Source organism: Pyxicephalus adspersus, chromosome 11 (assembly GCF_032062135.1).
Source record: "Pyxicephalus adspersus chromosome 11, UCB_Pads_2.0, whole genome shotgun sequence".
In the NCBI taxonomy this organism is placed as follows: domain Eukaryota; kingdom Metazoa; phylum Chordata; class Amphibia; order Anura; family Pyxicephalidae; genus Pyxicephalus; species Pyxicephalus adspersus.
In genome coordinates, this window is record NC_092868.1 from 32,311,929 (window position 1) to 32,338,085 (window position 26,157).

The 26,157-nt window shown below is 38.5% G+C and overlaps 2 protein-coding genes across 2 annotated transcripts; one reads left to right on the forward strand and one right to left on the reverse strand.

The window, feature by feature from the left end:
* Window positions 1-3,447: 3,447 nt before the first annotated feature.
* Window positions 3,448-8,593, reverse strand: ATP5MG (ATP synthase membrane subunit g). Its single transcript, XM_072427035.1, has 3 exons — window positions 8,434-8,593; window positions 5,087-5,247; window positions 3,448-3,633 (listed from the first exon to the last, which is right to left on the reverse strand). Exons 1-3 carry the CDS (start codon window positions 8,495-8,497, stop codon window positions 3,535-3,537), a joined length of 324 nt encoding a protein of 107 aa, XP_072283136.1. The 5' UTR covers window positions 8,498-8,593; the 3' UTR covers window positions 3,448-3,534.
* Window positions 8,594-8,797: 204 nt separating this feature from the next.
* On the forward strand, window positions 8,798-24,746 carry PI4K2B (phosphatidylinositol 4-kinase type 2 beta). The gene is made up of 10 exons (XM_072427034.1): window positions 8,798-9,246; window positions 12,272-12,426; window positions 14,781-14,981; window positions 16,098-16,229; window positions 16,511-16,664; window positions 17,880-17,971; window positions 18,101-18,191; window positions 22,460-22,593; window positions 22,702-22,761; window positions 24,224-24,746. Exons 1-10 carry the CDS (start codon window positions 8,955-8,957, stop codon window positions 24,395-24,397), a joined length of 1,485 nt encoding a protein of 494 aa, XP_072283135.1. The 5' UTR covers window positions 8,798-8,954; the 3' UTR covers window positions 24,398-24,746.
* The last annotated feature ends 1,411 nt before the right edge of the window (window positions 24,747-26,157 follow it).

A 26,157-nucleotide genomic window follows, 5' to 3' on the forward strand; every position in this document is an offset into this window, starting at 1 on the left:
GTGTTTGTTGTCGTTCATTTCAACATCCAGGGCCTTGCTATGAAACAGCACAAATAGCTGTTTTAAGTGTCTCCAGTTTAGGGGGTAGAGAATCAATCCAACTCAAGAGCAAAGCTTGTCTCGCTGCCAAAAGACAGACTGAGATCCATTCTCTTCTACCCCTACCCTGTACCACCGCTGGAAGTTCATCCCAACATCCAAATAAACATAGGGTTGGCTGGGACAAAGTATTCAGTTAGCTTATAAACATATTGTAGTACTTTCTGCCAATACTGCGTAATCAATGGCCATGACCACAGACGATGGACCAACGTGGCGGATGGGGTTTTACATTTAGGACAAGTAAAGTCTACATTAACATTAGGCCGTGTCTCCTCAGGGGGTTTGAAAACCCTATAAGCCCTATGGAATATGTGTCTCCCTCCATATTTCATTCACCATTTCTTTACATACTGATTGATATCCCTGTGTTACAGTGGAGACAACATCCTCTATCCATAATTCCACTCCCCACCTGCTCATGTTGGTAGTCGACAAAGATTTATGAAAGCTCAGAGCCCCCTGAATATCTGATATGATTGATTTAATATAGCTAATCACCTGTAGGAGGTACAGAGAATGCGTTAAAAACGTTGGAGAAGGTAGTCTGGCACGTAATTCTCCAACGATTATTAAACGCCCCATCTCCTGGCTGTACAAATCTCTTACTACTACTACCTGTTTGCGTTTCCATGTCTGGAATATCAACTGACTATCCCCCAGTGAGCACATGGGGGTTTTCTACAGATAGGTAAATGTCTAGAAAGACTAAATCAGGCATGTCCAAATTGGCCAGGGTCCAATTGCGGCCCGTGTTCAGATTTCCACCGGCCGCAGCCTCTGTCATCACAGAGAATCCCCTACATCATTACAGTGGGCATATGCTGTGTGGGACCCGCACGGACCACGCTGTGATTCCATGGCTGCACTGACATCTTTCACTTGCATGGAGAGCTCTTTTGACCGCCTTTTATCTGCTTAATTGATAATGACATACCAAAGGAATCGCCCACACCAGCCCATGAAATAGCCTTTGATTCAATTGTCCAATTACTTTTGAGCCCCTGAAATGGTGATTGTGTAAAAAAGGCTTTAGTTCCTCACATTTTTATGCAATCTTTTTGTTCAACCCACCGAATTAAAGCTGAAAGTTTGCAGTTCAACTGCATCTGAGTTGTTTCATTTAAAATTAATTGTGGTAATTAATTGGCAAAATTAGAAAAAAACTTGTCCCTGTCCAAATATTTATGTACCTGACTGTATGAAGATTTCTTTGCATTGGACTTAATACAGCTATTTTGTATTGAATCCAGTACAAAATTATTTGAATTTCCTGCAGATCCTCCCGCCCGCACCGACGTCACCAGGCCTGTGGGGACCAGCAGGACACTGGGGGACCCTAACTGAACGAGGTAAGAGGTTTTTTTTTGTTTTTTTTTAAGCAATTCCGAGTGTGACTAGGGATTAGTGCTTTTAGCAAGTAAAATTCACTCTGAGTCACACTAGGGATTACCGCTAGGGGGTTTAAAGGTAGATGATCAAAACATCAACTAGGCAATGATTTTTTTTTTTTTTTTTTTTTAAAAAGCTCAATTCTAAGCAAACATACCTTAATTTTCTTTCAGTGGGCCCCCCTCACCATTGCAAAGGTTATTAGCTTGTTTTGTCTAGAACTGGAGTAAAACTTACCTTAGTTTTTTCTACAACAGCTGCCAGCATTCTGCTAGATGGACGCCACAAAAGTAGCCTTGCTACCCCACAGGTCCGACCACCAACATAATTTCCTTAAAAAATACCAACTGGACTCATCACATGGTATGATGTGTGGCAGCTGTGAGCAGCAAGTATGACACACTGAGATTAAGATTAAAGTTCAGTTTGGGGCTTCACAGCGACTCTCAAATTAACACTTTGTTTGGCTAGATTCCGCTCAATGGTTGGTGATCTATGATCTATGACACGTTTAACACATGCAAAATGTTGCTATTCGTTCTGAATAACAAACTAAATCACATATAGGCTTCCATTTATAAAACCAGTTATTGAACATTCCTTCAAACATTCCCTCATGGGAATGTTTTAGGTTTTTGTGTTTCAATGGCAGTGATTGATTTCCATGAGGAAAGGTTTGTATGAATGTCTGATTCCGTTTTATAAACCGAGCCCTCAATGTGAAAACATACTTGCCTGCAGCACAACACACAGTTGTGAATGTTGTTTGTATTGTGTGGCAGTATCAAAAAGTGCAGGTGTCTTTGTAAATTCATTTTTTTTTCATATAATACATAGATTAAATGCATATAGCGTACGTATTTCTGTTATTCCAGTTCTGATCTTTGTAGTAGTAATTACCCAGATCTATCCTGCTTAATAAAACATTGCCACAGCAAGCTTTTCTGTACTGGTGAGAGGCCAGGAAAACCTATTATGTCCAATAAACATTCCCACCACAAAATTCCAGCCAGGGTCCTTGAGAGGTCTGTAAACATATGAATGTTCCTTCATCTACCCATAAATGGCTGGATTAGGCAAATATTTTCTAATACCCTTACATTCAGAAGATTTACATCTATGTGCTGGAGCAACACTTATTTTACATTAATGCACATATACAGCTCCCCAAATTTTCACCTGTTGATCTAGACCAGGCATGGGCAAATTACAGCCCGCTGACCGTATACGGCCCAATGGGGATGTTTCTCTGGCACTTTGGGTGTTCCACGGCTCTGGCCGGTGCCACCCCGAGCAGGGTCAGGGGAAGGACCCCGCCGGGGTTGGTGGTGGGGGGTGTGACACGTCCCCAGATCCAAGCCTGCGATGGAAGACTGGGCGGGTTGTGTGCAGTGACACAGCCCACCTACTCTCCTATCGCAGGCTCAGATCTGCGATGGGAGAGTGGGCGGGGTTATGCCATCATGACATGACATGACATCCAGGAGCTCATGATGGCATAACCTCACCCACTCTACTATCGACCAGACCCCTCTGGCAATTTTTTTTTTTTAGATTGTGGCCCCTGACTAAAGAAGTTTGCCTACCCCTGATCTAGACTGATGTTGCATATCTGGACTTGATATTATCAGTTATCCTAGTAAATACCTTAGAACCACCACTGGATGTTTGGTTTGAGATCACATGTAAAATATCTAGTAGTAATCTTGTACAAACTAGGCTATCCTCCATCAATGTTTCATTGAAGTACCAAACATTGATTTGGAATGACCTTCTTTTGCTGATCGATGAATGATCTACCTTAGTTCTATATCTGGTTTCCAGGTTCATCTTTTTGTTCTCTGTCATTGTCTGATACCAAGACTCTTCTTTTATCCTAATTTGCCTCAACCTAATTTAAAACAAAGAATAATATTTCAAGTACGCAGTTCAAATAAATAAAACTGTAGGCAGAGGTGACATTTTCCATTTAATTTATCGAGAGTACGATTTCACAAAAAAGTCAGAATGAAAGAATTAAGAACTGTACAATAAAAGACAGCCTTAGACATTGTATCCAATCAGGCCACCTTTTCCAATGCATTCTCCGATGTAGAACCAGAATAGAACCTCAGTTGCAACCAGACCATTTCTGAGAGCTTCCTGCAGGAAAAAAATTAAATAAAAGGTATTAATATATTAAGACATTCATATAAGACAGTAGTTAACATACAAGTCATTTGTACTGATCTATACCATTGTAAATGTACATACTTTCAGCATATACAGTTTTAGGACAACTCAAGGTACTGTATTAGACAAATCCTGACTATTACCAATTAATTTAGTCAGCAGTGTTTCATTGCTCGCTACTGGTCAATGTAACACGCCTTACAAGGAGTACCCAAAAGTACCATGTGGGTAAAATATTAGTCCTTAACATGGGTAGTGAAGTGCAGATTCCTTGGCAGCTGCCACCACTATGCCGTTTCAAAATGAAGAAGTGCTTGAGTTACTTTTATAGACCAATGGCAGGCAGACACTGACATTCATTCTCTATGAGGAGAGAATCCACCTGTAGGCAGCAATTACTTGTAGTGGGGAAGAGGTAAGTGCAATGTCTACTGACCAGCATAAATAAACCCTTACATAAAAATTGCAACTGAAAATATTTACAAACTGAAATAACATTTAAATGTTAGCAGACATTTCTGACCTGAACATATAAAATGATCAGAAATTCAATTTTTGCTAGCTACAAACCTGCATCAAATCATCAGATCTGTTTTAACCCCAATACATTTATCTAGAATTTGGGAGGGGGGGGGAGGGGTTGTTGAGACAAAACTTAGCAGCAGCCTCTATAAACCACTGGACTTTTTGATGTCATGCCTGTGGTATGTTCTTGTGGTTTTTAAGTACTAAATAATCAGACAATTCATTAACACGGTTAGGTTTCTGAAACTATGCAACCTTAGGATTCTTGAGCTGTGCACAAATGGCTCTCCAGCAGTGGAGAAGTATGGTTTACAAAGAATTAGATTGTAAATATTGGAGGACACTCGCCCATTATCAGGAGACTGTTGACAGAACAATATTTTAATAACATTCTTCCCATAGGTTTATAAGAACATTTTAATTTTTTTTTACTAAGCAAATCCCCTGTGCAAACATTGAAAAGGACTGATATTACTGGTGGGTGTCTCCATCTTGGATGTAAGGTCAGCAGCCCTAACAAGGGAATGTGCACATTGCCTGTTCACGAAAACAGAAGAGAGCGCCTCAATTGGCTGGTGGTTGTGGAGGGTGAAGAAATTAGAGTAAGAATTGCTACCAGCTGTACTCCTTAACAAGCAGCCAAACAGTTTTATAGAAAAGAGTTCCTATTAGTTGCCATGTGGTGCTTCCTGAAAAATGTAAAACTAAATTTTGATTAAAAAAATGGTTTCAACTGATTATTCATTTATGGCACATGGTAGTACTCCAGGTAAGCAACTAAAATCTGAAATAAATGAGATTGTTTGGATGGCTGTGAACAAATATTGTATGACCAATTTTAAGTTCAATTTGGTAAGCAACTATTTTTGTTTTTTTTAAGTTAGATGATTTCTCTTACCCTGACAGTAAGTTCAGATAAGCGGCCTCTCTGGAATGACTGTGCCAATCCTTTTATTCCTTCAATGGCTTTAGGAATCTCTGCAGGACTGGGAGGAACCAGCTCCACACGAGCATAGTACCAGAAAGTTGCAAGCCGGGGTCGTGAGTAACTGACAGCAGCTAGGAGAGAATACCAAACAAAGTTATTTAACAAAAAAAAACAAAAAAAAAAAAACAAAACAATAAAAACAAACATGTCTAAAAACACAAACACACATAGAATCCAAAACACACAGACCACCCCCAACATTAAAAAAATACTTTTGTTGCTTTTGGATAAAGTTTAGTCATTGCCCTTATTTGGCAGAGTTCACCGAATTTTATTATCTATCCAACGCAGATCAGAGCAAGCAAAGCAAAAAACAGGGAAACAATTAACAGTTAAAACAATTTTCCCATAAACCAGTTTGGATTGCAGCCTCCTCATTGGTGAGATATCCACACTCTTGGCCATATCCATCACTTGGACCGCAAACAGGAAAGAATCTTAATATGGACACAGCTAGCTTAAATCCGGACAAATGTTGTAACCCTTGCCAAATGAGTTTCCATGAAGTGAAACTAAAGTGCTTGATCAGGCAGGTCACTATTACAGGAAGGGACAGGGGATGTCCCTTTGCAATAATGTGTCTTCACAGCCTGTTCTCTCCAAGTTTCTAGTGACAAAGCGGAGTTGTGCAAGGTCAGCTTTAGTTGCCAGGAAAACCCTGCAATCTCGGTTTCCAGTGTGTTTGCTTGAATGGTCTTCTTCATCCTATTTTTCGTCCTACTTTGCTTGCTCCTTCTTTATGTTCATTTCAAAGAACACTCAAAACTAATTTTTCAAATTTGCCTACCCATCTTCTTCTGTCTTTTGAACTAGTCACTACTTACCACCATTCCATATCTTCCCTTTAATTGTGTGATACTTCCTCCATCTACTAGATTGTAAGCTTTTTGGGGCCGGGTCCTCTCCTCCTCCTGTGTCACGGTCTGTATTTGCCTGTCATTTGCAACCCTTATTTAATGTACAGTGCTTCGTAATATGTTGGCGCTATATAAATCCTGTTTAATAATAATTTGAAAAATCATGATCTTCCTAATGGTGCCTTACAAGGACTGTGGAGACTTTGATTCAATGATCAGCTCACAGTTATGTGGAGCATTACTATTCTTACTGGTATTATTAGTTGCATTAACTCTGGTATTACTAAAGAAATGCAAATTATTTGTTTGCTTTTTCTCACTCATTATGGGTTTATTTCATTCAAATCTAAGACCAAACAAGAAATCATAGTTACCAAAGTCAAACTATTTAATGCCATTAAATATACCAGGTAAAGAAATTACACTGTTATGGTCATACTTACCTAAAAGAGCATCTGAGAAATAAACAAATAAAATAAAACAATCAGATGAGAATCAGTATTTGCGGAGCGGGGTGACTTTTGTAATGGTGGAAACAATACTGAAGTGTACAATGGTTGTCTCATCCAACTTAATACTACACTGACGTGACATTGAACCTCCCTTGTTTTTCCTTCTCTAGTACAGTTCGTGAATTTAGTGCAAAATAAAGGCATAATTTGTCATACAGGATTTTTTTTTAGAATATTATTTTTTTTTTTATTATTAATAAAACAAAAATTGAAATGTCCAAAATGTCCATGACCACTACTATAAATCACTGCATCTACCTTATAATCTAAGGTAGCCATTCTCAACCAGGGTTCCTTGAGTGGTGGCTGAATGACCGCTGCTAAGATGATGTCTGCATAATCCTGGGGCCAACACCATGAAACTAAGAACACTTTTAGCTGTCTGTTAAGGTGACATTCTGATCATGAATGAATGACAGGAGCATTCTCCCAACTGGAAACCAATGCAAACAGCATTTTCCCTATTGATTGATTAGTGCAGGGTTTCCCCAACACCTAAAAATGATTCTAACATTCCCAATTGGTAAAATGGAACTACATAGGGGTACAAAATAAACTCTACCATACTTCTTTTAGAGCAAGAGATCACACAGATATTGAAACACTTCATGGAATCTCTGAGCAATCAACACTGTCTTTTCTTTTTTTTTTCCCCAGCTACTCAGGCAAAGTACTGAAAACTTATATTTGCTAAATTACTAAAAATGAACATTTAAGATAACTGTTCCCTTTAATGAGGAAATTTAAAATAAAACATTTGATCTATAGTTACCCTTGGTTAATTAGTTAGGAAAGTAAAGAAAAGTTGCTGAAGTATGTCAGTTAGTTGAAGTCTGGGTCTAACCTCTTGTCCTTCCCAGTAAGACACGAGTCTGTCTATAGGTCTATAGCCATAGTAAGGAATCACGGAAAGGCTGTCGTAGTGCTTTTTAAGCACACAATGCCTTAAATGATGCACATTGAAGAAAATGTTCTTTCTAATGCATCTATAGACACCGGTGTTGGAATTATAATGTCTCATTGCGTCCTGCTAAACAAAATGACCTTCCCCGAAGTATCTAAACTTAAAATGACCCTGTTGCGGAACCCAAAGCTCCTTGTAAAGCATCTACATACTTTCCTTTCCATGCAACTCCATTGAGAAGGAACCACAAGATAAAGTTTCTTTTGCAATTGAACTACATTTGTGTAGCTCCAGTGCCCTGTGTTGAGCGGTACCTTCTGCCAACCCCTCCACCACTACAGAGGTCAATAATAGGGGCACGGAGACAAAGCGTCAGCTGCAGAAACACCTTCATGCAATGATTCCTATTCAGTGCAGGTAGGGGTGTTACGTATTACGTACTTATATTTAGGGCATAGGGATGCTTAAAAATATTAACAAGACGTCCACTTTACTATTATTTGGCCTTGGATTAGTAATATCTTTACACTATCTTCTGAGCATGAAATTAGGATAAATAACCCTTTCCTTTGCCATGTAAGCTGGATGGTAGTGACAGATGCATGACCTGTCACCTACGCTTGTTTCTTTTTTTCCTGCAATCCACCAGCTTTTGAGGCCTATAGTCAGCAGAGAACATCTGGAAAACATATATATGCTTTATATTATAGTATATACAAAGTTCAGTTTATTTATACTTATTACCAGGCATGTGTCCCTCAGTAGCTGTATATACCCCCTGCCCCCCATCCCTATCACAAGCCCTATGGTTGGCACAAGTTGCTCATTAATGAATGGCAATAGAAATATTGATTAGAATAAACCCAGGTTACACATTCTGCACACAGCACAGGTAATCATGCAATAGGCTCAGTATGGTTAATGTGTATTTCACCCTACAGGCATATATTTTTTTGTCTGCAGTCTCCCAAATCCCATTCTTACCACTCAGAAGCTGGGGGGTTTTGGTAACTACAGTTTTGACGAGTTTCTGAGCCGCCTGAGCCATGCTGGACTGGTATCGGGCCTAGCTTCCCACAAACGAAGAGTGACCTCCCGGCAGACTGCAGGAAGAAGACAGAACCTCCCAATGTCACCCTCCCAGAGCATACGAGACGGACAGGTTAGGAGATAGAACGCCGCTTATTGGTAGGGAGGGGAATACCCACGTCGCTTTCTGTAACTCCCAAGACCCGCCCACAGCTGGGAACGTAGCCGATTTAACCAATCAGCTTTAAGACATTACTTTGTTACGTCTCCATCTTCCTGTTGCGGTAATGACGTCTAGTTGCGCGTGCGTAGTGACAGAACCATAGAAAATTAGGAGGGACTGTCATCCCTGGCAACCAATAATAGACATTCTTGTGAAGTCCCTGTGTAAATGATTGGTGAAAGGACTAGTGACGTCATCAAGCGAATCTTTCGATACCACTATGCCGGATTGAGTAGCTTCGTGAGTGACTGCGATGGCTGAGGGAAAGCAGGAAGAGCTGAGGGCTGACTCGCCTCTGTTGGTCCTCTTGGAGCTCTCGTCAGAGGGGGAAGGAGGGGTGGCACCGCTGGTACCTGTAGACGCTCAGCCGGGCAAAGTTACTCCAGGAAGTGCTGTGAGGTGTTTCCCTCACCGTACACGGGAGGAAGAGGCGGGAGAGGAGGAGCCGCTGCTCAGGAGGTCCGGTGTCCCGTCCCCAAAGAGCTCGAGTAAAGGGAGAGCGCGGCTCAGCTCCTCAGACCGGGAGAATCTGATCCTCAGCTCTGGTAATTGGTGTGCCCAGGGCACGTGACCTGTGACTTTAATATTATTACAGGATTTATATAGTGCCAACATATTATGCAGCACTGTAGGGGTTGCAAATGACAGATTAATACAGACGGTGACACAGGAGCAGAGGACCCTGTCCCGAAGAGTTTACAATCTAGGAGGCGGGGGAAGTATCACACAATAAGAGGGGAGATATGTAGTGGTGGGAAGTATGACGGTTTCAAAAGACAGAAAAGATGGGTTGGGGAGTTTTGAGTGCTCTTTTAAATGAGCAGAAAGTAGGAGCAAGCCTAATAGGACAAGGAAGACCATTCCAGGGAGTTGGGGCAGCTCTAGAAAAGTCTTGGAGCTGTGCGTATGAGGAGGTTATGAGTGAGGAAGTCATTAGTAGGTCATTGGAGGAGCGGAGGGAGCGGCCAATGCCAATGAAGAGAACTGCAAAGAGATGCAGCAGAAGAGGAGCAATCGGAAGGATGAATAAGTCTGGCTGCAGCATTCATAATAGATTGTAGAGGAGAGAGTTGGGTTAGTGGAATACCAGAGAGCAGGAGGTTACAGTAGTCCAGACGAGAAATGTGTCAGTGCCCTGATAAAAGGCACCTGTCATTCCTCTATGGTGTACAGGATAGAGGTGACCATGGCATGAGCTATGTCTGCTACTCCTTCCAGACCTTTCTCAATCCATACCTCTGCCACTTGTTATAGGAGGAAGAACAGAAAAACATAATGCTTACCTTTACTGGCCCTCAATCCCTTCACAAACTGAACACAGTGAGACCTGCACTGTCTCCACTTTCCCCTTTCTGGATGGAATGACGAGCATGGCCATCTTCTGGGTTCCTCTTCATGTTCCCAGAGCACTGCGCATGCATGAGATCAGCCTTATAGGATTACACATGTTTGATATTGAGCATGTGAAGAAGGAGCAGCCTTGGCAGTAAGGATGGAAGAGAGGTTGAGGCCCCAAAAAGAAACATTCTTTTCTATTATATGAAAGGGATATCCATTTCCCTTTTATATGTTAGAAAATGTGGTTATAGGTCTATGTTAACTCTTCTTGGTCAGTCATTGATCCAGTATTGTAACCACTGGAAACCTCTTGTCCATATCACTTTTACTTCACTGCTATTTTCTTCTGTATTTACATAACGCTGAGTCTTTACAGAGTCAGTATTTTTATTTATTTTTATTATTTATTTGTGTTAGTTTATTCCTTTTTTTATCATGTGCCCCTATTGTGCCCAGGAGCTGGCAGCTGGTGCTGTGTATAGACTGGCTGTGAGGTTACCGCTTCCCCGTGTCAGTGAATTGCTGCCTCGGGAAGTTACTACGTGTAACTTCTACCTATGGCAGCTTAACCTCCCTGGCAGTATGATTATTTTGTATTTTTAAAGGTCAAATCGGTACATTTGACATTTAAAAATACTTCTAATTTTAAATTTACTGCCGGAACCCACCCCCAACGCACAAACACTGGCCCGCATCTGTATCCCCTGGCCTCGCGTCTCCAAAGCTTACACGTCGGGATGCAAGCCTAGGGGACATGGATGCCCGGCATCGCCAACTGGACCAACCAAGTGGACCTAGATGCCTGGCCGGTTTTGCTGGAGGATGCCACGGGCCTGTGAGGCCCAGGTAACTTCTCAATTTTACCCTGAGTGTGGCTCGGGGGTTACTGCTTTCTGTAAAGAAATTTCACACCAAGCTACACTCGGGAATATTGATAGGGCGGTTAATAGGGAATGAATAGGGGTGAACTGTTTCAGTACCACTCCTGTCCCCTGTCAAACGTGCAAACGCCATTTCTCCAAGAACCAGCAGTATGGACAGCTCAGCAGCTGGCAATATGCCAGTCGCCAGGTGCTATGCAGGATCGCTTGCTTTGCTACAGGTCTGAACGTGCCCTAAATTTCTTCTCCAGTCCTATTCCGCCTTTTTACCACATCTGCTTCTCTCCTAGAATTCTCTCCTTGGTGCTACTCCAAGCATTTGACTGTTGTTTTCATTCATTCCCTTTCAAACTTCCCTAAACTTTCTCGCGGATCTTTTAAATGTCCCTGGAACTTCTTCACCTGCTAGGTGTTACCTCTTTGTCCGCCATTAATCCTACATTTCTTATTATTTTTTTTTTCTTTCTGTTCCTGGCACCTCAAATCTTAGTCAATTTTTTTTTAATAATAAACTTTTCATTACATCATGTCCCCGATCATGCTAATAGGTTCTTCTTGCCCCTTCAGCATGCACTAGGCTGCGTACACACACCAGATAATCCTCGTCCAAGATGGATGAGTTTGCTTGTTTCAGGTGAGAAGCTGGCATGTATGTAGCGATCACCTGACATTGTTCACGATCCAATGATGGAGGAGAGCATAGTGGCGTGCTGCCCACTTGTTCCTTCTCTCTCCAGCAAATAAAATCTTGCGTGTGCACGTAATCTTAGGCTGCGTACACATGTGCAATTTTTGTCGCTGGAAATAATCTTTTGCGAATGTTTCCAGCAACAAAAAGTGATAAATGAGTGAAGAACATTGTATACACAGTGCCTGTTCTGTTCTTTGGAGAGGGTAGGATGGGGAACAAACAAATTAGCAAGCGAGTGGCACCCTGCTGTGCTCTCCTCCATTGATTTGTATAGCGGTTGTTCTGCATCAGTCATTTATGTATTCATCCCGATGGACCCATGAATGAGGGCAGGTGACTGCTGTACACATGTCACATTCTCGCCTTAGACTAGCACAACTTTTCGTATCAGGCAAGAATCTTCTAATGTGTGTACATAGCCCTAGTCATTTGCCAATTACTCCTTGCATATCTTCATTGTCCCCAATGCTGCAGCTTCCTGACAGCTGCTATTGTCATTCTGTGGGGTGTAGACAGTGCTCAGTCATACACAACATTTCCCAGACCATATTTACCTGTTCGTATTCTTGAATGTAAAAACACTTGGTGAGAAATCCTTTTATTATGTGATTAGGTTACATTTTTCCTTTTTCAAATGTGTTCTTTTTTGTTTCATTGTAGGTCATAGCGCTACTGAAGAACTAAATGTTATTTTGGATGATATTGAATTTGCTGACATCATTCATAGAGCAGAACAAGCCATTGAAAACGGTGTGTTTCCAGAAAGAATATCTCAAGGCTCAAGTGGAAGCTACTTTGTTAAAGATCCAAAGGGAGTGAGTGTTAAATGTTACAAGTTGCCTGTTATACATTTATTGTCTCTATATAAGCAAGTAAGGAAAACATTACGGTTTATCGAGACCAGAAACTGTTTCACAAGAGTTTATTATTCTAGGTGCTCTATTTATGATCTTGGAGGAGAGGAGATTGTGTAACCACTGAAACCTTTGGTCAGTCAAGAAGTTCAGATTTGCCAACAAACTTATCCTTAGATACGTAAGATACATCTTTGAAACATTACATAATGGGCCTGATTTATAAAAGCTCTCCTGGACTGGAGACAATAGACTATCATGGATGAACTCCCGCAAAACTGGAATGGATTTCTTAAAAAAACAATTATTAGTTTTCAATCCTGGACCAGATCCATTGCAGGTTTGCCGGATCACCAAGGTTCATCCTTGATAATCTATAGCCCCAGTCCTGAAGAGCTTTAATAAATTGGACTTAAACTATAGTTTCTGTCCCTCAGCCCAAAATAAGTTGTCACTTTTGTTATTAAAAATCATTTATCATTCAGTGTTTAGTCAATTATTCCAATTTGCTCTTCAATGATTTTTATACCAATGAATGTGAAATCTTTACATTCTTTTTGTGTAACAATAATTATGCTTAAACTAGGTGCCCCAGTTTTTTGTTACTGTAAATACACATTTAGAACTACATTGATCTGCATGTGAAACAATCAATACAATGTCCAATGCTCTAACGGTTTCCGAAATTATTTGTGAAAACAGGCTGTAATTTCCACATTTATTGTTTAAAGAAAGGACTGTTGTATTTGGCCAAAACGTAAACCATAAATTTGTACCTTTTGTTCTGTTTCCTTCTTTTAAAATGTTTAACAACAAGTTGTCCCTTTGAAAAAGATATCTTATCTTATATGCAGGATTTAGCTATCCTTAAGTAATTAATTCCATATCATTTTTAAAAATGTTCCTGTATTGAGCGTTACCTCCATGAACTTAAATAACTGCACTACTTCTCAAAATTGCCTGCTCAGTGTTCAACTCAGAAATTTTTAGCCAGGTTGGAAGAAAGTGTAGGTGGCATCCTCTGTATTGTGACGCAACTGTGACCCAACCCAAAAACGGCTGAGTTACTAAATAGTGTTGGGTGGTGCGCCCGGCTAAAAGGGTCTGGGGAGAACCATGATGCTCTAATACAAGGTTATCCAGGAACCTCTGTACTTGTGGTTTTTGTACCATGTTTATTTATCCAGGAAGTCTGTTTGGACCTACTCCTCGCCCCACTATTGGCCAATGAATCCAGAGTGCAGCCTCACTTGTCTATTATTTTGGGAGAAAATAGGCTGCTGGTTCCAACACAAATTTCCTAGGGGAGGTTGAGATTGTATAGGAGAGTGCTTTGATAACTAGCAGAAGTCCTGGCAGCTCTGAGTGCCAACATTAAAATGCTTTATGTTATGCTATAGTAAGTGGGGAAAATGAGAAAATCACTGATTTTGGATTAGTTTTTTATCACATAATTCCTTTGTTTCCTTGTAGCCAACATGTGTGTATTTAAAATCGGTTGTACACAGCCTTTGGATCTTTTGTTACACATGCCTAAAGCTTTTTTTATTGCAGAAACATTTGTAAAGCAGGGCTTCTGTGGAGTAGTGGATACCAATTGCAGGTGGAATTGATGGGGTCCTAAGGGAAAAATAAGTTGGCCCTGCCTTTTTTAGAAAACCTTTCTAGAGAGAAATCTTTTTCTGCACATACATTTAAAGGCATTGTCGAAGTAATATAAATACATAACCATATGTTAGAAGAATATTAAAGAAAACGGTGATATATGAAGAAATTCTTGGATCTTGGAGACCTTGGAATGCGTTAGACTTCATCTTATTGGTCATAAAACTACCTTTAAACTTGTGAGTTGTGGGAAAAGAAAATAATTTGCTTGGCTAAAAAATTTTTTTTACTGCAATTTCCTTACACCAGATTGTGTCTTTTCAGTGCTGTTATTTTATACAAATAATTCAGTTTTGTGATTAAATGGGGAAAAAGCTGTCAAAAATATATGCTTCCAACACTAGCTATCTTTATGACCGATTTAGTCAACGGTGTCAGCAGCTCAAATATTTCTTTATAGAGCTAAAACAAATTACACACGTTTTCTGTGCAATACAAGTCTTTTGGCTAGTGCCAAGGAGAGAACAGATAACTTTGATCATGTTATTCACTAAAAATATCAGTTGCAAATTGTAACACTGGAAAAATGGGAATATGAAACTTTTCAAGGTATTTGACTAGCTTTAACGATATTTGTGTTGCATTATTGATTCTAAAAAATTGCATTTGGTATTTTTTGTTGCTAAAAGATTTCTTTCTTTTTCCTGCAGAAAATAATTGGTGTGTTCAAACCAAAATCAGAAGAGCCTTATGGGAACCTTAACCCAAAATGGACCAAATATTTTCACAAAATCTGCTGTCCTTGCTGCTTTGGGCGTGGCTGCCTTGTTCCAAATCAGGGATATTTGTCTGAAGCTGGAGCATACTTAGTGGATGAAAGACTTGGGTTGGGTGTTGTGCCTAAAACAAAGGTAAAGGATACAACTTTAACATCTGAAATGTTATTCTAGATCACTAAGCAAATCATTGCAAAAGCACTGGAATGCGAACAAGATTTTAGCTGTTAAAGCTTTGTGTAGGCTTCTGTCTTTAGAAACGATCAGTAAGAAATTTTTCCAACAACTGTGTACATGCAGCAAACTAGCCTAACTCTAGGCTGCAGGTGAGGGCATTCCATGCACTGGTTAAACTATTGAAATATTCCAAATTGGTTTTTATAGAATGGAATTGATTATTCATACACGTAACACAATTTATGTACTTCTGGTGTATATTTGCTTTCCACATCCAGAAACTCACAAAAATTAGTCTCATGATTGGTTGGCTAATATATCCTATTTAGGGAGATTGGACCAGAAGTATCAGATAGCTAATGTGTACTATGCATATATGAGAACTGTTGCATTTACAAAACAAGCACAGACTGGTAAAGCCAGCCAGCTCATCATAGACTGAAAATAGCTTACTCCATGCTTCAGTATATAAAGAAAAACAAGACGCCAAATATAAAACGGTTTCATTTAGAGAGGATTCAACTGGGTTAGCCCAGCTCATGCCTAATATTTTTTGTGACTTGGCTTCATATTCCATGTTCTAAAACAACATTTTAATAGTTAATAACAATAAAACAAGAGGGTAATTGGACATGTAGGCCTCCTTCAGGACTAATTCTGGTAGATATACCATCAACACTGCATTAGTTCCTTGCAGATGGTGCACCTCCACACTTGAAAAGCAACTATTTTGGTGCTTGACTATTGAGCAGATAATCCATATATTCATTCATATTCATATATAGACATATAGTCTTGTAAAGGAGTCATCAGACAGTATGCTGGGGGAAGGGAATGTTGCTTATCTCCCTTGTTCCTCTTCAGAATCTACAGTGGCACTTTGCCAAGGCCACCTTTGTCCCTTATGATTTGATATGATTTACGAACTATACAACATTATTCCTTTCTGCACTATATGTTTACTTTTTACTATGTTATAGGTGTTACTTTAGTCTATATGTGCACAGATTTTACTACTGCAATATAGCTATTAGCATTTCAAACATGTAAAGTTTTCTCTTTTTACCTCTTAAGGTAGTGTGGCTTGTCAGTGAAACTTTCAACTACAGTGCAATAGACCGTGCAAAGTCAAGAGGAAAAAAATACGCCTTAGAAAAAGTGCCAACAGTAGGTCGAAAATTTCACCGCATAGGTTTACCTCCTAAGGTAATTTTTTCCCATGTTAATTTTGCTAAATGTGCTTATGGTATCGAAATTGTCTGTTATCATGCCTCCCACATAAATATTTCATCAAGCAGACATTTGTGGGTTTGAAATAAACAGTGCAAAAATAGAAAGAAACATCATTAGAAACTACAAAAAAAAATGTAAATCATTCTTTAAATGGTCAGAAAGACTGTACTTACATGCCATGGGTTTAGCTATAGCTGAACAGGATATCTGTGCTGTTCCTTCAATGTGTAATGAGAAAATTTTTTTTTTTTCAGGTTGGTTCTTTCCAGCTTTTTGTTGATGGATATAAAGAGGCAGATTACTGGCTTAGAAGATTTGAAACTGAACCTCTGCCTGAGAATACTAGGAAACAGCTGCAGTCTCAGTTTGAGAGACTAGTTATTTTAGACTATGTCATTAGGAATACTGGTGAGTATTGTTCATTGTCACATATTTATGAATACCTTCTCCATAGTGTTTGTGGTGAAATGTTTACCTTTTTTATATGCCTGTCCATATTGGGTACAGTCTTTGATATTTTCTTTATTCCTTCTCACTGCGGGCCAAGATTTATCAGCTCTGGACCTTTAAGAGGCCATAGCGTTTAAGGGGAAAGGGGGAAAAAAAGCTTTTGCCACAATAAAATAGGATGTTGCAGTCTAGAAGATGATGGATTTATAATCCATTCCTATTAAGATTTTCCCTCTGTGTGGCCATCCTAATGTGGGCTGTACATTTTTATGTACAGGCAATTCTAGCATGGGTTAGTTTCCTTGTGAATTTTTCCTGCAAGAATGTTCATTAAGTTTGAAAATTAATTTTCAGCAAAATTTCTTTTTCCTGCACCCTTTCATTGTGTGTATGCTGCACCTAAACGTAGGTCAAGACCAGAAGAAAAGCCGTGGCAGGTATCCATAGCGTGTGTGTGATTTTGAAACTGCTGAATTTCTCACCACCTATCATCAGTTAGGTGTGCTGTGATGTGGTGAACTTGAATTACCTGTCCAAGTGGTATCATTAGTTGAAGCATTTCTTCTGTGTTTTTATTTAACATCTCTAACCCTGGGGTGGAGGAGGAGGGGGCTAGGGCCTTCCAATAATTTATCCTGCTTGACTAATTATTTGTCTCTGTGTATCCCGAGTGAAGAAAAACTGGGGTTTCACGAACTATGGCATTCTCTGATTCCTTTTGTAAAATAACTACCTCTGCTTTGTGCTGCATTTTTGAAGCCTGTACATATTTTGCGGTGGTCTGGGATCAAGAACGGGACATTCACATATTGTTCAGGAAAGTTTGCCATGTTTTGTATAATCACAAGTAGGGTTCCCTGCAATGATTTGGATAAAGCAAACGCACAGGAATGTTTAACCTTTAAAGTTTGATGTTTGATGCTAATAAAGTCATGAAGACCCCAAAAAATAGTGAATTTTTTGAAAATACAGAACTAGTTATGTTGAAGGTTCAATTTGGATAGACGTTAGTATGTTTCTGAAGCATCTCCTTTAAATATAAATACCACAGGTATTTATCTGTTAGTGCAAAGCATTTCTGTTGCAGATTTGGGTGGTAAATGTCATAGGAAATAGTTAATGGTCTTAATAAAAGTAATTTTAATTCTTTAAATTTTTTGTTACATTATGTAGATCGAGGCAATGATAACTGGCTCATTCGATATGAAAGTCAAGGTGAATACACAGAAGATTTAGAGAAATCTTCTGACTTCCAAGTATCTAAGGTATGGTTATGTTCTGTAAGAGTTTTGCTGTAAACATGGTTACCGGACAACTGGCCCTATTTCATTTTATCTAATTTTTTTACAATGTATTTGTATGTGAAATTCAATGCTTTTCTCTTGTTTTCTTAGGAGTGGGCAGATAAAGAGCCTGTTATTAAAATTGCAGCAATAGATAATGGTCTGGCATTCCCATTCAAACATCCTGATGAGTGGAGAGCATGCAAGTATTTTTTTTTTATTTTTCTGAATAGTTTGTTGACTTGTTTTGTTACAACCTTTAATCTGACTGTGCTATCCCTAGAGGTTAAAATACACTTGAAGCCCCATTGTAGATTTAGGTTGAACAAATCAAGACTCCATATTCCAAACCTACATACCTAGTTGTAATAAACTACAATCTGTTATGCGAGTGTATTCCTGCTCTTCCTTAACTATGTAGATCAGGGAAAGAATCTCAATGTGAAAGATTTTTAAATTATGACTTTTCCTAACTCTCCTGTATTTACAGTATTGATTTTGAATCCTAGTTATTTCCAAAACTGTATTCCCTCCCCTGTCTGTAGTGCTTATGGAGTGTGGAGTTTAACTTACATAGTAGGTTAGATTGAAAAAAGACATAAGTCCATCAAGTTCAACCACAAGAGAAAAAAAACAAATCCCAGATATAAAACCCTATAAGACATAATTGGTCCAGAGAAAAGAAAAAATACCCCTGGTATATTTGCTTTAACAGGGAAAAAAAAATTCCTTCTTGATTCCATGAGGCAATCGGATGTTCCCTGGATCAACAGTCTCTGTTAAAGTAAAGATAAAGTTATCTTTACTTTAACCACCTGGGCTTACACTGATGTCTAGATTTCTGTACCAAAAGCGGTACACTGTTTTTCATGAAATTTTTTTTTTTTTAAATTGTAGACCTGTAACTTACAGAAATAAGTCCGAACAAGGGTCTAGTAGATATCATGAATATAAAAAAAGTTTGAAACACACAATCATGTAAAAAAAAAAAAATTTACTTTTAATAAAATAAATAAAAAACACAAAAATCAGCTTAAACAAGAATACATAAATAAATCAAATACTGAAAATGCAATAATTCGGTATACTGTGTAGTAATATATTTTTCTAAAACACCTCCCTAGTGTGGTAAATTTTAAAACAAGAGTCCAACGTCACATAACTATCGATAAAACCACATAAATATATTTTGTATTATTTTGTATTGGATTGGATACAGGACTTTGTATTGAATCCAATACAAAATATTTGAATTTCCCGCTACGACCCCCATCGACGGGCGCATGCACGGACATCATCAGGAATCGCCGAGGGACCTGTACGCGAACGCCGGGTGCTCTAATTCTTTCCGAACTTCCGTACTTCCATGCAAAAAGTGTTACATAAAAATGAAATTTATTTTAGATTGTAGGGTATAATTCACCGAATTACTCAGTAATTACTTATAATTCACCGAATTACCGCATAACTCACCGAAATATGTCCAAAATTTTATACATTTAATAATAAAAAATTTTTTTATAAAACTTTAAAAAAATAGTGTATAATGTAAGATAATTGTACAGTAGCATATATAATAAATATACCGGTATATATAATATAAAGATTTCTTTGTATTGGACTCAATACAGCTTTTTTGTATTGAGTTCAATACAAAGTGATTTGAATTTCCCGCCCCGCCTCCTGCACCGACGCATGCAGCGACGTCACCGGGAAACCCAGGAGATCGTCACTGCACTCACCGGGAGAAGAAGAAAGAGGACAGACGTGTCCGGAGGAGCTGCGGGGACCGGGTAAGTATTTTCTTTCAGTTGTAATCCGATTGTCATACAATGTATGACAATCAGATTGCAATATAACGTTTGTTTTGTATTTTTAACCACCTGAGAAAAGTTCCGGTTTAACACTTTTTGCAAGTGTTTTTACCCCGAACTAAGTTGGGTTTAACGCCCAGGTGCCTCCAGCTTTTTCTTAAAGCAATCTATAGAAGTTGCTGAAACTACTTCCTGAGGGAGCTGATTCCACATTTTCACAGACCTTACAGTGAAGAATCCCTTCTTTATCCGAAGCCTAAACCTTTATTTCCTCCAGGCGCAAAGAGTGCCCTCTTGTTCTTTGTAATGATCCCAAAGTGAATAATTGGGAAGAGATTTCTGTATATGGACCATTTATATATTTATACAGAGTGATCATATCCCCCCTTAAACATCTCTTCTCAAGGGAGTATAGATTCAGTTCAGCTAATCTCTTTATAGCTGAGCTCTGCCATTCATTTTATTAGTTTAGTTGCCCTTCTCTGCACTCTCCAATTTTACAATGTCCTTTTTGTGAACTGGTGCCCAAAACTGGACTGCATATTCCAGATGAGGACTGACTAATGCTTTGTACAGGGGCAGGATTGTTGCCATCTCTGGAGTCTATTCCTATGCAAATAGATATGGTGTGATTAAGTATCCAACCAATATATCAAACATGTTACATCCCAGCTAATTTTAGCTATATAAACAGAGCAAAAGACTGACAAAAATTGCTTTAACAGCACAATAGATAAAATAAATAAACTTTATTGATACACATAATGGTGAAAGCTAAAAATTGCAACATAATACAGCAAATTAAAAACCCTCAATCCAAAATGGTGTGGTATGAAGCAATATGCACAATGAAGTCTCACAATTTTAGATTCTTTTGATTCGACGCATTTCGTGGATATTTACGTCCGCTTCATCAGGAATCAGTTTAAAGATCCTAAATCCAAAATGGACAGTATGTCCTTGCATACAAACACCTCTTCAATTGCTGCATCATACACAGAGTCAGAGGGTAAGCGGGACAGAGTACAAGTTTGAAGTAGCAGAGTAATATTAGCAGGCTCCGAAGGGTTAAAATCCCCTAGGCAAACTGAGAAAAGATGTAGGCATAACAGAAAATCTCAGAAAGTTTTCCAATCAAAAAACGCTTTCACGATGTTCACACTGCTTGGCAGCATGCCTGCTGACTTCAAAGTTGCAACTCTGCAACTTCTGACTCCCCCAAATGTATTCCCCCTGGACAGTATGAAGCATGCATGTTAGCCCCCCAAGTGCATAACTTTACATTTATCTATATTAAATGTCATTTGGCCCTTGGCTGCCCAATCAAACAGTATATCCAGGTCTGCTTGTAGATTATAGACATCCTGTATGGACTTAATTCCATTACATAGTTTGGTGTCATCTGCATGCACAGAAATGGTACTTTTAATCCCAAACTACCGGTATATATTATTTATAAAGGTATTAAACAGTAAAGGTCCCAACACTGAACCCTGGGGTACACCACTTATAACCTTAGACCATTCACTATTCTTAGGATGAGGTCTTTAAGCCAGTTTTCCATCCATTTACAGATTGACTTTTCTAAACCTATTGACCCTAACTTGCATATTAACCATCAGCGGGGTACGGTGTTAAATGCTTTAGCAAAGTCCAAGTACACTAAATCAACTGCTATTCCACCGTCTACCTGTTTACTTACTTCCTCTTAAAAAGAGAGTTTTGTTTGATAACTTTGGTCTTTTTTTAAGCCATGCTGACTATCACTTATAATATTATTTTCTTTATCAAACTCTCTAGGACCTTTCTATCTTTAAATGTTAAACTAACCGATCTGTAGTTACCTGGTAATGACTTTGCTCCCTTTTTGAAGATAGGAACCACATTGGCCTTTCGCCAGTCCATCGGTACCTTGCCAGTGACTAAAGAGTTTCTAAAAATTAGAAATAATGGCTTTGAAATAACTAAGCTCATCTCTTTGAGGACACGTGGATGTAATCCATCGGGTTCTGGTGCTTTGTCAACCCTAATTTTGCCCAACTGTTTATCAATCATATCAGTTTTGAGCCATTACTTAAGGCAGTGACATTGCTGTTACAAATTTAGACATGAGCTCTGCCATTTTCCTTTGTGTACACAGAGCTAAAAAAAGTCTTTAATAAATCTGCCTTTTCTTTATCCCCAATTACCAACCCAGAGACATCCTTTAAGGGGCCTACATGCTCAGATCTGATCTTTTTGCTAAAAATATATTTAAAAAATGTTTAGGGGTTTGCCTTTTACATTTACTTTGCAATCTGCCTTTCATTTTGAAGTTTTGCACATTTTATCTCCTTTTGTTATAATCTTTATAGTTTTCAAACAATATTGAAATGAACTGATAGATTAATTAATAAATATAATACCTCCTCTCTATGTACAAACTGTATATCATATATTTTTATTTTGTGGTTTGTTTTAACCTTGCAAGTGTGCATTGATAACCTTATTGTCAAATTTCTGTACACTACAAGAATATCTTAAAGATAATAAACTCAAAATAATTAAAAACACATAATTATTTAAAGAGTAATCCCAGGGATTTCTTTTTATATATTTTCCTGTGTTTCCTTTATTTCATTGAGTAAACAGGGCATATATATTCTCTCTTCCCTAGATCCATTCCTCTGGGCCTGGCTTCCTCAAGCTAAGGTTCCTTTTAGCCAAGAGACAAGAGACCTTATTCTTCCTCGTATCTCTGACATGAACTTTGTGCAGGACCTTTGTGAAGATCTTTATGAGCTGTTTAAAGTAAGTGCATGTGCCTTTTATACATTAGGTTTTGTTGTAGCAAAAGTATTTAATGCAATACCTTCCATTTTAATGCTAATTTTTACAATTTTGTTTTTCCTTCTTTAGACGGATAAGGGCTTTGACAAAGCAACATTTGAGAAACAGATGTCTGTAATGAGAGGGCAGGTATGTGTGTATGCAACAGATAGATTTGGAGTGTTTTATGTGGGTTTAGTGAACTTTCCACAAAGTGTGTAAATTAGTATTGGTATGTTGCAGGCTTTTTTGGTGTTAGCGAATACCTGAGTTTTGCTGTCTGGCCTTTACAGCGCTAGGACCCAGGTTCAAATCTAGGCCACGTTTGCTTTAACGTCTTTTATTGTGACATTTAATATTGCTAGGTCTCCTCCCTTTTTCCGTTCCCTACTCCCCTTGTTGGGTTTTTCCTCGTTTCCCCCTTTGTTTATTATCTTTTTCTGCCCCCACCCCCACACTTTGTACAGCACTGCATAATATGTTGGCTCTATATAAATACTATGTATTAATAATAATTGTGATTGGAGAAGCAGCCAAATAACACTTTTGGAAATGTCACAATACAAAGAGAACTTCAGAGTCTGCAGGGCAAAAAAGGAGAGGCAGAAGAAATAAGCTGCTGGAGAGACAAGTATAGGTTGTTTGCTATTGCTGTCATTTGCTAGAATGAAGTCATTTATTTTCCAATGCAAAACCTTTAAAGAGTTTCCTGGAGATGGAAGCTACTTTAGCAGTATAGGTTAAATGTTCTGCCATTTTTGTGTCCCCTTTTCTGCTGAAACCCAGGCAGTTTCCCCCTCTACCTGACCAGAACCTCTACTGACTACTAAGCTTATGGCTTTGGACTGGCAGGTGTGCTGGGCCCTTACAAAGGCTTACAGGCATTTAAATAAAATCTTTGAAGCTTGCACTTAGTGTTCATTTATGCCTGTTTATAACATAACAAGCTATTTTAAATCATTCATTTGAGTAAACCTAAGGCTAAATTCCAGAGTAAAAAAATGCGGCTTCCCCTGTACCAAAAGATAAAAATGTTTGTTAGGGTCAAAAGAATACTTACTTGTGTTATTCCTCGGATTCCCTGGTGTGGACCATGCTCTTCTTCCAACAGATGCTGCAGGCCTGCTGTGTCCTCACTTTTAATGCACAAAAGGTTCTGCATTGTGTAGGAGATAATATGTATGTCACCACACAAAATGCCATAGAAAAAAAGCTGTGGGGTTTAGTGGGGGAAGTCTGTGGGAGCAAGATAATAAATAAGTAATAAGTAAATAGGAGATTTACTTTCCCCACCCCACATCTGACCTAAATGAGCATGTAGCCTTACAGCTATAAAATATTGGTAGTAATACTTCATAATGGTAACCACTTTTAGACCAAGCAGTGGAGACGCAGGTAGTTTAGAACTTATGCTTTTGGAATTGCTCTACTGAAGATAAATGTAATCTATAATGGCTGCATAGTAAATCAAAAACGTAAAAAACAATCATTAAACAATTATTTAAACAATCATTTTTCTAGCTGATGGAACGCCAAGTTTGCTTCATCTTTGTTTTATATCTTTTTGTTTTTTGTGTTTTTTATTAAGCGTTTGTTGTGCTATTTTCTTTAGATCCTAAATTTAACACAAGCTTTAAAGGATGAGAAGAGTCCTATTCAGTTGGTACAGATGCCAAAAGTGGTAGTGGAAAGGAGTCGAGGTGGAAGCCAGGGCAGGATTGTTCACCTGAGTAATGCGTTCACACAGACCTTCCACTGCAGGAAGCCATTTTTCTCTTCCTGGTAGCAAGACAAGAAGAACTCATGTCTTCAGTTATAAGCTGCTGTTTTGCACAATTACTGCAATAGGTGAACACTACTGTCAGTCCCTAATGGTTGCCAAAGGATGAAAAATCTTTGAATGTAATTCAGTTTACGGTTAATTGTGGGATTAAAGGATGGGGTTTCAGGTAGCACTGTTTTTGACTGTACTGTATAATTTTTCAACATCAAGAAACCTCTATAGGACAGGAAAAGAGGACATTTTAGAAGGAGTGAACTGACTATGCTTTACACAGGGTTTCATATATGCTGGAATTTTGTGTCCTTGATTTACAAATTGCAGTTTTGATTCACAAAATTGTAAAAAAAGAAAATGTATATGATATTTAACATATTTTTGTTTCCTTCACTTGGATACGAGATGCAATGTCTGCATTTCCCAAAGTGTTGTGTGCACTCTCTATATAGGGGATTTAAATCTTTCTTAGATATGAAATTTTTCTGAATGTTTTCTCTTTGGGCTAATGGGACCAATTTTTTTTTTTTTTATGTCTGTCACAATTCAAACTGGTACCTGCATTTCATTTATAAAATGTGAACATGCACAAAGAAAAATAGAGTTTCTGGGTAAAAAAAAATGCAGTTCCATCAAGTCACATTGATAGTGAAAACTGGTCTAAGTGTGACGCTAGACTGGAACTTGGCTCCATGGTTGAATCTGTTTACTGTGAATAATCCCATGTGCACTTTTCTTTTGAATGCCTATCGGGGTTTCCAAACCATGGTGTGGACTTTTTTTTTTATTTCTGCAATATAGACCTTTTGATTGTAGATTTTATTGTTAAACCATCGAAGCTAAATTTCAGGCAGATATGTATAGGAAAAAAAATCCATGTATGTATTTATTAAAATGTTTTCACTAAACCAGACAATATCCATTGAAACTACAGAATTGACAGTTTAATTGGAGCGGAGTAATGCATTACAAGTTGTATTCCATATAGTAAAAGTGTGCGCCCAGTCAACTTTGCCTAAAGAATATCAATCAATATAATTTTTTATAATGTACCAAAGTTATTTTGTTGACTTATCTTCCTATGCACCCCTACATACCAGGAAATAGGAAGGGATTGGCAGTATAATAAATCAGTCAGGCATTTCACAGTGTTGTCAGTGTAAACCTGTAAGCTTAGGTTAGATCCGTTTACCAAGCCGACAAACTGCCTTACAGAAAAGTTGGTAAGCGAGCCAAGCTTTTTAAGTTTGGCAGGGTATCCTTTTGCAGGAGAATTTTGGGAGAAAATTAAAAGGTGCTATTCCTAAATTGTCCATAAAGATATAAGGTACACGGTCATTACCCTGACCCTTACTTAGCTGGCTTCTGAAATGTAACAAGTGTCCAATACCTGATGTACATGTGCAAGGTTTAGGATGGCAGACCTGTAGGATTCCACCATTGAAAACAATTTATTGGTACCTATCAAGAACAGAAACCTTTTAAACAAACTTTGCCTTATACTCAAACATGAGCCTTTTGTAAGTATTGAAAAATACAGAAATAAAGTGAATTTATATTAAAAAGAAACCCGTGGGGGATTCTCTTTTACATGCAAATGGAAGCTATCATCTCCTAATCTATATTTAGTCATCTCCTTATCTGTAATTAGAATGGGCAACAACACAGCACATAGTTTTCAGGTCATGTCGCCTAAACCCGAAATTAGATTATGCAGAGTGCAGTCCTTTCATCTTGTGGGCGCTGGTATTATTCATCTTAAGACTTGT